Raw genomic sequence first — 12,657 nt, 5'->3', positions numbered from 1 at the left:
GCTGGCCACTCCAGAGATGCTGAATTTCATTTGTCTCAGTGTGGGTTTCCCAGCTCACCCGCTGCCCACAGCGCTAACACGGTTATGGTGAGACAAGTGATTGTAAGAACGGCACGTCCTCACTCGGCATGACGGTTCTCTGCAGACCTCCGAGTCATAGCTGCTCCACTTACTGACAAAAGCAAGCGTTTATTGCTGCCGGCACCACGGAGCCAAAGCAGCCAGTAAAGCACAGAGAGATACTTCTCGGCCGTGCACGTTGTCAGCACAACTGTCAGGGAAATTCCCCTTCCCGAATCCTTCAAGGGCCGAGGATGCAAGGGGCTGATCCACCGCCCAGGGCTGGCGGCCAGCAACGTGAGCTCATGACTTGTAGGCAAAACGCAGGGGGAGCTCCTCTTCCTTGTCACTTAATGACGCCGCGCTGGTGTCATTTGTCACCATTACTTGGGAGAGGACGATTGCGTGGTGAAGTCCAAATGTTAACATCATGAAATGGATGACGTTAACCAGTATGGCCAGAGATTTATAGGAAAAGAAAGTGCTGGCAAGGTCTTGGCTGCAGGCTAGAGAGCCACTGAGTTGTCTCAGGAGAAGCTGGCTTTCTTTGCCCTTGAACAGAGCTGCCATGCATCATTCTGGAGGGGGTCAGGGCTGCAGTTTCAGGGGAGAGGGTGGAAGAGCCTGCAGAACGAGGTGCACAGGGCTCTGGCCCCGCAAAACAGAAAGGGGCAGCCCTCTGCCCGGGGTTGCCTGGGGCTGTCAGAACAGCCGGGTCACAGAGAGTGGGCTCTAGCATGAAAGTGTTCTGGTCTGAGTATCTGGAGTCACTTCCTGGTTGTAGACCTTGGAGAGAATACCTGACCTCTGTTAAGCCTCAGTTTCTCACCTATATGGTATGCCCACGATGGTACTGACCCCAGAGGGTTGTTCTAAGACTTAAATGAGATGTGGGGCACAAAGGTGCAAGCCTGGGGCATCATAAAAGCTCCATGACTGTTACCTACAATGATGAGGACCAGGATGAGGGACAAGCAAACAGCCCTCGCCTCTCCACCGCACCTGAGCCGGTGAATCTGTCAGATTGGCGAGGCATAAGCCAGGCCAGGCAATGGCCTTGTGGATACAGAGGGATGTGGCTCTGCTACCCTGAGAAAGTCCCTCCTTCGGGAAGGAAGTGTCAGTGTCACGTGGTGATGACGACGCCCATGCCAGGTGGGGCGGCGGGGGGTGGAGGAGAGACGGGTGAGAGGGCAGACAGGGAGGGTCACCTGTGTGCTTGGTGCCGATGTGCGCCTTTATCTCCGTCTCCTCCATGGTGACGAAGTCGCAGGCCGTACAGCAGATGGAAAACATCCACTGCTCCTTGTCCACGTGGAGTGACATGTGGCTGACAAACTGGACGTTGAGCTCTGTCTCAAATCCGCACACGTGACAGCTGTACGGGACGAGAGAAGAGTGAGCTTCTAAATGGAGGCCACCCAGTCGCATGCGGTACACTCCGAAATCTGGACCTTGACACGTGTTTTCCTCCCACCCAAAGGCTTTGCATTAGGAAATTCTTCCACTTTCTGGGACACCTCTGAAGTGGTCACTGTGCCAGACAGACTAAGTGCCAGCATAATGTAACAATCCCATTCATGCTATAACTATGCTAAATAATCATAAAGTTAATTAAAAATTACAGATTCCAGATGCTGTACATTAACCTAACTGATTCCTTCGGGCAAAGAGATGCGGGGCAGCCTTGCCAAGATATCAGCAGAGCTGGTGCGCTGATAAACTCGGGCAGGATTCGACAGCAAGCCTGAAAACTCGGGATTTTATAGCAAACAAACCAAATTTTTTTGTTTTTGTTTTTGCGGTACGCGGGCCTCTCACTGCTGTGGCCTCTCCCATTGTGGAGCACAGGCTCCGGACGCGCAGGCCCAGCGGCCATGGCTCACGGGCCCAGCCTTTCCGCGGCATGTGGGATCTTCCCGGACCGGGGCACGAACCCATGTCCCCTGCATCGGCAGGCGGACTCCCAACCACTGCGCCACCAGGGAAGTCCCCAAACCAAATATTGATTCATGGTTGAATATGGAAGAGAAACATACCATTCCAGGTACTAAAGGTTAGCACAGCCAGGGGAAAGTGTGCAATACTTCCAGGGCTATTCCCTCAGGGTTCTCAGATCCATTTCTCCTTAGGATAATTCTCAGGAAGCAGCGAGGTGCTCAGTGACAAAGGTGGGAGCTTCCCAGCTGCCCAGACCTCACAGCTCATCACCCCTGAGCCCTGCCACTCCCTGGACTCCGCTCCACAAAGCCTCCTCTAAGACCTCCACCCTTTTAATGAACTCTCCCAGGGCCACCCAAGCCAGGAAGGAGTCAGTGCAACACAGGGTTCAATCCAAGCAAAGCCAATATTAAAAGGAAGCTCAGCCCTGTGACTGAGAAAAGACACTTTGTCATGTGTGCCCTAGCAGATGGGCAGGGAGTGTTCGAGAAAGTCTGGGCAGCCTGGACCAGCAGGTTCCACCGGTGGCTCACCTGTAATAATAAGGGTGCTTCTTCCCATCACTGCCTTCAGAGGTGACGGCGCTGACGATGTCCTCGGTGTCCGTACTCACCAGCTTCACCGAATGGACGGTCAGGTGCTGGTTCAGGTTTGCCCGGCACTTAGCAGCATAGGGGCACAAGTGGCATTTGTATTTTCTTTCCTCTGGGGGAGGAGGGACAGGAAAAAACCCAAACCACTCTCAGAGATGAAATCCCAACACCTTGCAAGAGACCACTTAAGGGTATCACGGATAGGAGGGGACAAAGGGAACACTTTGGAACTTTAAATATCTAAAAAGTCTTCACATGGCAAGTCGCTTCTGCTTTCAGACTTTCAAAGATGAAAGAAAGTTCCGCGGCAACTGGACCAACTGCTTTTTCCTGGATACCTACAGGCCCCTCTTCCTGATAACGTGAGCTCCATGCAGGCTACAAGAATATTGCGTGTGTGTGTGTGTGTGTGTGTGTGTCCAAGCCCCGAAATGTGTCAGTCCAGGGTGGGTGCTGAACTGAGGAAGGGGATGTGGATCAGCCTTCCCAGGACTGGTGTGTAAGAGAAGCCCCATCTTTTTTCCTAAGCTCCAGGCCTGAGTTAGCCAAGAAATAAACACTAATGAAATTAAAGGGACTCAGATGAAATAACTTAATTGGAAATGTTCATGCTACATAAATAAAATAAAAAAACTTTAGTTGATTTCTTAATAGAAACCCTTTCATAAAACTGACGATGTTTCCGGGCTGTTTCCAGAGTGGCATTCAGAATTCATTTGATTAATTAAGGAAATTAAAGGAGCAGGCTTTGCTTTTAGGTACAGATCAAGGTAACAGATGGTAGCAGAGGAAAGAAAGAACAACTTCCTTTCCTGTCCTTCTGTGACTTTGTAATAGTGGGCTCACCTTAAAAGAAAATACCTGTCGTATCTACTTCATGGGAAACAGTGTGGAAAACAATTTGTCTGCAACAAAATGTAAGGCATCATTATTATTATAGGTGGTCCCCAGCATCTGAGGGGCTGGTGGCCCAGGCTTCGTGGGGCTGGGAAGGAGCCCTACAGTACGGATAGAAGAGAGTCTTTTCTTTAGAATTTTTGCATTTGTATTAATAAGTGAGGTTGTTAAGTTTTGGTATTAAGGTTATGATTTCTTCATAAAGTGAATTGTTGAGCTTTCTATCTTTTTCTATAATTTGGAAAAGTTTAATAATATCAGAATTTCCTAGTCTCAACAAGTTAAAAAGAACCCAGCTGGGAAAGTTTCTGGACCTGATGCTTTTATTAATAGTATCTCCATCATCTTTACAAATTCCCCTTTGGTGACTGATTTACTTAAGTACCATCACCTCCCCCCGACCCAGCTTGGGTCAATTTGGAAATTTTGCTTAAATTATCTATGTCTTCTAAAGTTTTCAGTTTTTTTTTTTTTTTTTTTTTTGCCATAGAGTTGCCGTTATTCTCCAATAATTCTTTAACAGCATCTGTATTAAGAATAAGGCTTCCCAACCTAAATGTCCATCAACAGGTGAATGGATAAAGAAGATGTGATACATATATACAATGGAATACTACTCAGCCATAAAAAATAATGAAATCTTGCCATTTACAGCCACATGGGTGGACCTGGTGGGCATTATGCTTAGCGAAATAAGTCAGACAGAGAAAGACAAATACTGTATGATATCACTTATATGTAGACTCTAAAAAATACAACAAACTAGTGAATATATCAGAAAAGAAGCAGGCTCACAGATATAGAGAACAAACTAGTGGTTACCAGTGTGGGCAGGGAGGGGCAATATGGGGAGGGGGAGGGGGAGGTGCAAGCTGCTGGGTGTAAGATGGGCTCAGGGATGTATTGAACAGCACAGGGAATAGAGCCAATATTTGGTAATAACTGTAAATGGAAAGTAATCTTTAAACATTGTATAAGAAAAGAATTAGGCTTCCTTTTTCATTGCTAATTTTGAATATATCTGCCTCCTTTTCCTTTCTTAATCAGACTTAAAGGGATTTATCTATTTTATGGTCTTCTTCCTAGATTTTGTTCTTCTACTAATTCTTTAAGATGAATGTCAAGTTCCTTTATTTTTGTTTTTCTTCCCTTCTAATTAAAACGTTTAAGTCTATAAATGTCCCGTGGACCAGAGCTCTAGCTATTCATTCTAGGTTAAGGATGAATGTTCCCCTTTCATTCCTCCTAGATGTCTGGAATTTGTGATCCTTTCCTTTGATCCAATTAGGTAGGACATTTTATGGATCCTTGGTTATTTTAAATTTCATTTAAGTATGCTCAAAGAATGTGGCTTATAGAACCTCTACTTTTTTTAACATGTGAAAGTTTTCTTTGTGGTTAAGTATATGACTAAATTTTGTCTTTAGTGGTTTAATAGTTAAGATTAAAAATATTTAAACTATATATATAAAAAAGAGAAATTAATCTTGCCATACTAATACTATCTTGCCTTTTTAAATTTTGTGTGAGATACAAAACTTTTATTTTCTTTACCATTTTGTTTTGTGTTTCCTGTAAATCAGACACATTTGAATTTTTAACAAGGCTGATCTACAGTGTAAAAATTGAAATAGTGCATTTTTTATTTTCCATCTTGCTTTTTGTTTGCTATTGATTTTACCTCACTTCTTATTGTCCTTGCTTATTATTGCTGCATTGAGTAAGTTACTATTTATTCGGGTTTCCGCTTCCCAACACTCAGAATCAACCGTATTTCTCCATTATTATATGTAAATAAAGACAGAGACTGTTTCTCCACCAAGGTGTTCTCTTCCCCTGTGCTTCCACCTAGCGCAATGAGATGAATCCAATAAGATGGGGTGCAGCCCCATGCCCTGCACCCTCAAGGTGACAATAGTAAACTCCTTAGGGTTGAGCAATGTTACCTGAACACACCTAAAAATGTCTATCTTTTCTCATCAATCCTCCTCGAACTCAGTGGATCCTTTCAATACAAATAAAAAACCCTTTCCAGAGCCTTATTTGAACATGCCAGGTAAAATGGCTTGAAAAGGTCCGGCTAAAAACATTTCTACCACTTCCTGGTTTAATTCTCTTAGAGACACAGCTTCCTGATCATGGAGAAGCTGGCGGTCCAGCAGGGGAAGGCCTGGCAGGGAGACCCTGACTCACCTGTGTGCAGAGACAGATGTCGGGACAATGTCTGCTGTCGGCCAAATACTTTCCCACACACGTCACAGGGAAAAAGCTGGTCGTTGAATTTCCAAGAGGGCAACCCATTTCCTGCCTCGAGGACTATCTTTTCTGTTTCTGGGCCAAAAGAACAAAGCAGCATGAGGACTAAACAAGGCAACGTGAACACATTTCAGTTCAGTCTACATTCAGGACTTAAGCAAAGACTTCCTCCTGAAGAACGTGGCTGGCAAACTGCAAGTATCGATAAGTCCAAGTAACCTCTGGTCTTCACGCTCAGCTCCTGTCTCTAAGAAGGCCTTTCTTGAAAGCTGTGGTGGCACATGGATTCCAATTTTAGTCAAGTCTCCCATGGTTTCTCTCCTTCCTCACTAAAGGTTAGTGGACCTAACCCTCCAGCAGGTTGACAGCTTGGTTTAGCACTGTGCTCAGTATACAGTTGGCACTCCATAAATAGGTGCTGAATGAGTGAATGGCTGAGTTGCATGTTAAAATTCCATAAATGCAGACTCTCGCCACCAGACAGTAAATCAAGAGGGCCAAAGCTCAGATTCTGATGTAAAAATAGATGGTTCCAACTCTTGAAAGGAAATACACTTTCACTGCCCTTTATGAAAACAGGCTTTGCCCTATATTCTGGGTTGTGCAGAATCCTTAATGAGGAACTTAATGTTACACAGACTCAGGGGTGACAACTGCATACTGCTGGCTATGGTCTGAATGTGTGTATCCCCCTGAATTCATATATCGAGACCCTAGTGCTCAAGGCTGTGGTTTTTAGAGGTCGGGTCTCTGTGAGGTAATTAGGTCATGAAGGTGGATCCTCATGAGTGGAATTAGTGCCCTTAAAAAAGAGGCCTCATAGGGCTCCTTAGCCCCTTTGCCACGTGAGGACACAGCAAGATGTAGGCAGTTTGTGTCCTGGAAGAGGGTCCTCACCTGACCATGCTGGCACTCTGATCTAGGGCTTCCAGCCTCTAGAACTGTGGGCAATACATTTTTGTTGTTTATAAGCTACCCAGTCTGTGGTATTTGGTTACAGCAGCCTGAACGGACTCAGACACTACTCCACCTAAAACTCCCTAATGCAAGAGTACACAACCAGAATTTCCCCCAAAGTCTTATCATATTAGGGAAAATGACGAGAACCACAAGGTCTCCTTCACAGCCATGAATGACCTAAGTGGGCGTTAATACCTTCTCCTGTCATCTTAAAAAGTTTTTATTTTCTTGTCATCATTCACTGAGTTACCTTTAATTTTCTCATCCATATTTCTTCTCACTGAACTGTAATGGATTCTACAAACATTCCTTCTACAGTCAGATGAGAGAGATGACAGAGTACCAAAAAGAGGGAAGGGGACACTTCCACGAGGACACTTGTCTGGGCCACTAATAGGGCTTTTGGCCTCAACTCTGAAGAGCAAGACAAATAATGTACTGAGTCCATGCCTTGTCCTTTACCTCAGTAAATTCTTGTGAATGTTCCTACAGCACAGTAATGCTTTATAGAACTGGATACCACATGGGAAGGACTTTTCATAAACACCAAGCAGATGAGAACATTCAGACCACTGGGCAGAGACGGCATCAGAACAAAGAGCGTGGTTGCACACACTTTGGTTAAAACTGCTTCCCATACACAAATACAGGCTTCCACCGGGATCTGGGTGAGTCGACTGGATCAATTTTCATGTGAGTTCAGACTTGCCACATAGTGTGATCTCAGGAAAGAAGCAAATACGAATGTATGTTTGGAACAGGGCGGGGGATTGATGGTGAAATCGCAACGGTGTTTGCTGTGAGGCACCTGCCAGCCATCCTAACACTGATAAGGCACATTTATCGATTTACCTGTGTTCGTTAAACGTAGCTTTTTGGGCCTCAGAGAGAAGAGCCAGTCTTCTTATTAGAGTAGGAATGTGTGACTACAAACCTCTTCAGGGGAAGGGGCGGAAGTTTGGGGGAAGGAAGGTGAAAAGGGAGGTACAGGGCTCTGAGATGTGTGGACAGGAACCACTCTCAGACGACCGCCCTTGAGTCCAAGCCATGGGCATTTCCACCGCATGGCGCAAGAGGGTATTTTAGCAGCTCCTTTGAAGTGTGTCATCAAAACAGTGCTTCAAAGGCGGATGATAGTAATAATTATAAGGAGAGATCAAGAGGGTACAGGGTCTTCCAATACATTCACAACAAGAATGAACTAATTGGGTCACAGACTGAACAAGTAGATGCAATTAAAAAGAAAGACATCTCTTAATAATATTAGTCACATGCCTGAGACATTGAATCATCATGAAAAGTCCAATTCCCTCCATTGGCCTAGAAAATGGTTAGAACTATGAAGGCTGTGCTGCGGGCAAGCAGAAGGCCCACCTGCAGCCACGGAAGCAGGAGAGGCACCACGGGGGCGGCCAGGCTTGGTCAGCCACACCCCTGGGGCCTGGACCCCAAGCCTCATCCCGCTTGCTGTCTGCATTTGCTATGGCCGCCTGTTGTCATTTCACACGCAGGAGCAAGGCAACCTGGCCATAGGAGCCTCATCCCAGAACACGACCTTGAAATCACAGCGGGGTGAGGCTGGAGGTGGAGATGCAGGGGTGAGAGGGGAATTATTACTTTGCCTAAACAAGTACTAAAGTAAAAGGCCTGCTCTTCTTTTCCCGGAGCTGAAATGGAGCTCAGCAGATGCTACGTTCTCCCACATTTCCTGGAGGTGGTGTCAGCCACATGCCATGGGAGAAAAACACAGAATTTTTTGATTCTTCCTGTCTCTGTGTATGTACCACCAAAAGCTGTCCATCTGGTTCCAGAGTGATATCTGAATGTGATGTACACCCAGCAAGGCCAGGCTTTAGAACGACCACAGCCTGCCTTCTGGAAGCTGGACTTGCCCCATCACCGTGGAGAGCTGCCAGCTGGGACACCGGCTCTTCAGGAAGCATTCTGGAAGACAGCAGCGCACTCTGTCTGCAGCTCTTGAGGATCGAAAGTTGCCAAAAATATTGAAAACTATTTAAATTGTGAACCTATTGATAAATGTTTATAAAAACGGATGCGTAGGCCTGTACTAATCTCTACGCGTTAGCAATACAGACTAACCCTACATTAAGCAAATCACTGCGCGGACAGTGGCGAGTGTCCTCAGGGTGTGCATCTTAAAGCTCAATTCATAGTCACAGGTACTGTGCTCCATCTCCTTCTCGGAGGAACCAAATGAATTGGCCTGGTTACCTGTGCGGTCACATGCTACAGGTTTAACAAAAAGATATCACGATTTGATTTGTGTGTGTGTGGACACTGTGAAAGCTAAAATTGCCATATTTTAATGTAAAGTTTTCCTGTTCTTTGATTTTTGATAAACTTTGGAAACCAAAAAGTAAAAACAACAACAAAAAACCACAAAGACCTCAAAGATCTTTCTGGAATCCCCCTGCCGTAACTGAGTCATCATCACTCACCAGGACTGTTGCAAAAGCCTCCTAAAGAGCTTCATGGGTACCATTCCAACAGTCCCTCTCTCCATTCCAACAGCCCCTCCTCACGGGTTCCAGAATGATCTTTCCGAGGTCCAGATCAGGTTATGTCTCGTCCTGTGTTCCAATGGCTTCCCCAGGCCAAACTCCTGTGCATGGATCCTGAGGTCCCTCATACTCTGGCTCCAACCGTCTCCCCCCTTCAGCTCCCCACTTCACCTCCCACCATCCAAGGGCTCTGCGGAGTGAGCGACTTGCCTTTTCGGGAACAAGCTAGTGCCTTTGGAGACATCAGTGCTTTTGAACCAACTATGCCCCCCCGCCAGCAGCTACTCCCCACCTTGGCACCTCTTTCTGCACACAAACTCCAGCTCATTTTCAAGCGCTATCTCAGACTGCATCTGCTCGGTAAAGCCTTCCCCAGTTCCCCAGGTAATGAGTCATTTCCCCTTCTCTGTCCCAAAGCACTTTTATGAATACTCTATCGCGCCACTTTACCTGTTATATTATTTATTTACATATCTTCTATATTATATGCTTTTTTTTTTTTTTGCGTTACGCGGGCCTCTCACTGTCGTGGCCTCTCCCATTGCGGAGCACAGGCATCGGACGCGCAGGCTCAGCGGCCATGTCTCACGGGCCCAGCCACTCCGCGGCATGTGGGATCTTCCTGGACCGGGGCACGAACCTGTGTCTCCTGCATTGGCAGGCGGACTCTCAACCACTGCGCCACCAGGGAAGCCCTATATGCATCTTTTTAATACAGAGTACCCAGCAAGTCCAACATGCGGCGGTGCTCAGTAACGATGTTCGCTGGCCTCCTCTCCCTGTTCGAAAGTGAGTCATAGAAGGAGGGGGGTCTGCAGGATTTATTTGTGCATCCTCGGCATGGGCACAGTGCCTGATACATAGCAGGTGGGTAGTAGATAGTTGTTGAAGAAATGAATGACTGAATGAAAGGATCCAAGTGAGGCAGGGAATGAACATTATTCTTATTTTATAGTGGGAAAGACTGAGCCCTGGAAATACCATTAGTTAAGGCTAGTGGCCAATTCAGGGTGAAAAATAAGGCTACTTGTCTTCTGAATGGTGTCTTAACTCAACCCAAGAGCCGAGATTTAATGATGTTATTAGTGGAAATGTTTGCAGTCCTGAGCCATATCCCAGAGGTCCTCTGTCCTTACTTTTTCCCAATAACAAGCCACAGGATTATTCTCTTCAAGACAAATTCTGTGGCAGATGCTGTTTTTTTCGTTAACCCAATAGTTATTCTCAACTTTCCTTCTCCCCTGTCTATTCCCACTGTACCGGCAGCTGGGGTGGTCATGTGCTAAAATTCTGGCCAATGAGAAGGCTTTTGCTTTCCTGACAAAGAGAAAGGTAGGCTTGGTGTTGGCCCTCTTCTCTCTTTTTCTTGCCTTGATCACAGAGGAAATGCCTGGGATTATGGAAGCCATTTTGTGCATATGAGACCTGAGGATGAAAACCAACCTGCCAAGGATGGAGGAAGGGAAAGATGGGAAAAGTCTGGGTCCTTGATGGCATCTTCCAGTAGCTGAAAAAATGGCACGAACTACCACTCTGGACTTACTTCTTATGTGAGGAAAATAACCTCCTGTTTGTTTCAGCCACTGTTAGTTGGGTTTTCTCTAACTTATGACGTTCATAATTGAAACCCCTCCTATGGTTACTCTTGGTCTTGGGACTTTGGAAGTTAGGTCTGGCCTTTGACAAGCTTTATTCCAAAACACCTGCATCCTGTGAAGAACTCTCCATGTTCACTGTCAACAGCAATAAGTTTACAGACATCTGAGCTCATTTCCATCTTAATTGTCTTCTTTTCTTCTGCTCAAAAAACTTAAAAAGTTTCTTTTAAATTATTAAGGAATATGCTTTTTAAAAACTTCTTATTGAAGCATAACACATCACAGAAAAATTCACATAACACTAACTCCTTTTCAATCAGTCCAAAGTCACGAAAAATTCTGGAATATAGGTATTATTTTTTAAAATTCGCTCTTCTTCATCTTTATTCCCATATCCTTTAATATTTGTTTCATTATCTTAAAAAGATGCAAATGATTTTCTTCATTTCTTTTATAGCAAAATACTTATTTAATGATTATATATTTTTTATACAGTGTCTCAGAGGATTCTGTCTCCTACAAAGCATTTTATTTCCCTTTATCCTCTTATACACTGATTCCTGAGATAACCATAAATTGTTCCCATAAGTTCCTGGCTACTTGGTACTATTTCATTAGATGTTTTTCTCTCTACTTTTCCACTCACGGTCTTTGCTTTGAATGCCATTCGGGTCTTTGCCTCTTCCTTAAATAAATTTTGTTTTAAATGAAGTAAATAGGCGTGCAGGAGCAAGCACTTTTTTTTTTTGCTGGTACGAGGACCTCTCACTGTTGTGGCCCCTCCCATTGCAGAGCACAGGCTCCAGACGCGCAGGCTCAGAGGCCATGGCTTACGGGCCCAGCTGCTCCGTGGCATGTGGGATCTTCCTGGACCAGGGCATGAACCCACGTCCCCTGCATTGGCAGGTGGACTCTCAACCACTGCGCCACCAGGGAAGCCCCAGGAGCAAGCACTTTTATCCCCTACAGTACAGTCGGGAATATGGGAACAGGGCATTTGGAAAGTCACCTCATATTAGTGGTCCCAATGCAAGGCTCTTAGCTCCTCCCCTTTTTGGTGAACTGAGGCCCCTCATTCATAACGGTGAGGCTCAATAGCCAAGAGACAGGATGCCAAACTCCTCTTGTGACCTAGTCATCCAAGGGGAAAGGTCTCATTTCATGCACAGATCCTGGGAAGATGAAGCCTATCCATCAAGTATTCCTCCAAGAACTTCCATGAAAGAAACCCATCTGGTACTTTGCGGAGGGAGCTCCATCAAACTCTACATGACAGAACATTGGATCCAGTAGAGGACTCAACTTCTTTTGAATCCAACTCCTTCATTTCCATAAAGATGAAACCCAGGTATAAAATTCCAGGACCTCTTCCACCTCAGTGCACCCCACAACTTGTACAGGGTTGAATAACAGAATCAAAGTTTCCAGAGTCACTAAGGCTCCCTCCTGCCCCAAACCTGAGTTCAGGGAGGAACCTGAAGGATCGTCTTGTTCAATGTTCTCTTCCTACATATAAGGAAACCGAGACCCAGAGGACTGAATTGATTGCCCAGGTAACCTGGCTAGTGATGCTGGGAGAGGAGAGAGCAGACCATGGGTCTCACTGAAGCTCCTCCAAGCCATATGGGATCACTGCCAAAGGTGACCACAAACAAGGAAGGGACTTTTCTTTCTCCTCTTGTGTTTTGGCCCTGAGTTTAATTTCTTGGTTACAAGTGGACATGTGTAGATTTAGCAACAATTCACAGACACTAGGATTTCTTTCCGTCTCTCTTCTTGAAGGTGTCAGCCTAGAGTATTTCCAGCCACAGAGAAATTAGAAACTGTAAT

The 12,657-nt window shown here is 45.5% G+C and overlaps 1 protein-coding gene across 3 annotated transcripts in view; it reads right to left on the bottom strand.

The window, feature by feature from the left end:
* ZNF827 (zinc finger protein 827) overlaps positions 1 to 12,657 on the bottom strand; it is a 183,559-nt gene that overhangs the window by 15,515 nt on the left and 155,387 nt on the right. For all 3 annotated transcript variants that reach the window (XM_082611180.1, XM_082611181.1, XM_082611182.1), the window contains exons 9-11: positions 5,685 to 5,822; positions 2,535 to 2,706; positions 1,272 to 1,438 (exon numbers count right to left, since the gene is read on the bottom strand). In XM_082611180.1, coding sequence (XP_082467306.1) covers positions 1,272 to 1,438; positions 2,535 to 2,706; positions 5,685 to 5,822 — 477 coding nt within the window. The remainder of the gene's footprint in view (positions 1 to 1,271; positions 1,439 to 2,534; positions 2,707 to 5,684; positions 5,823 to 12,657) is intronic.

This window comes from Mesoplodon mirus (assembly GCF_964341445.2).
Source record: "Mesoplodon mirus genome assembly, chromosome: 2".
NCBI lineage: Eukaryota > Metazoa > Chordata > Mammalia > Artiodactyla > Ziphiidae > Mesoplodon > Mesoplodon mirus.
This window is presented reverse-complemented; position numbering and strand designations above follow the sequence as displayed.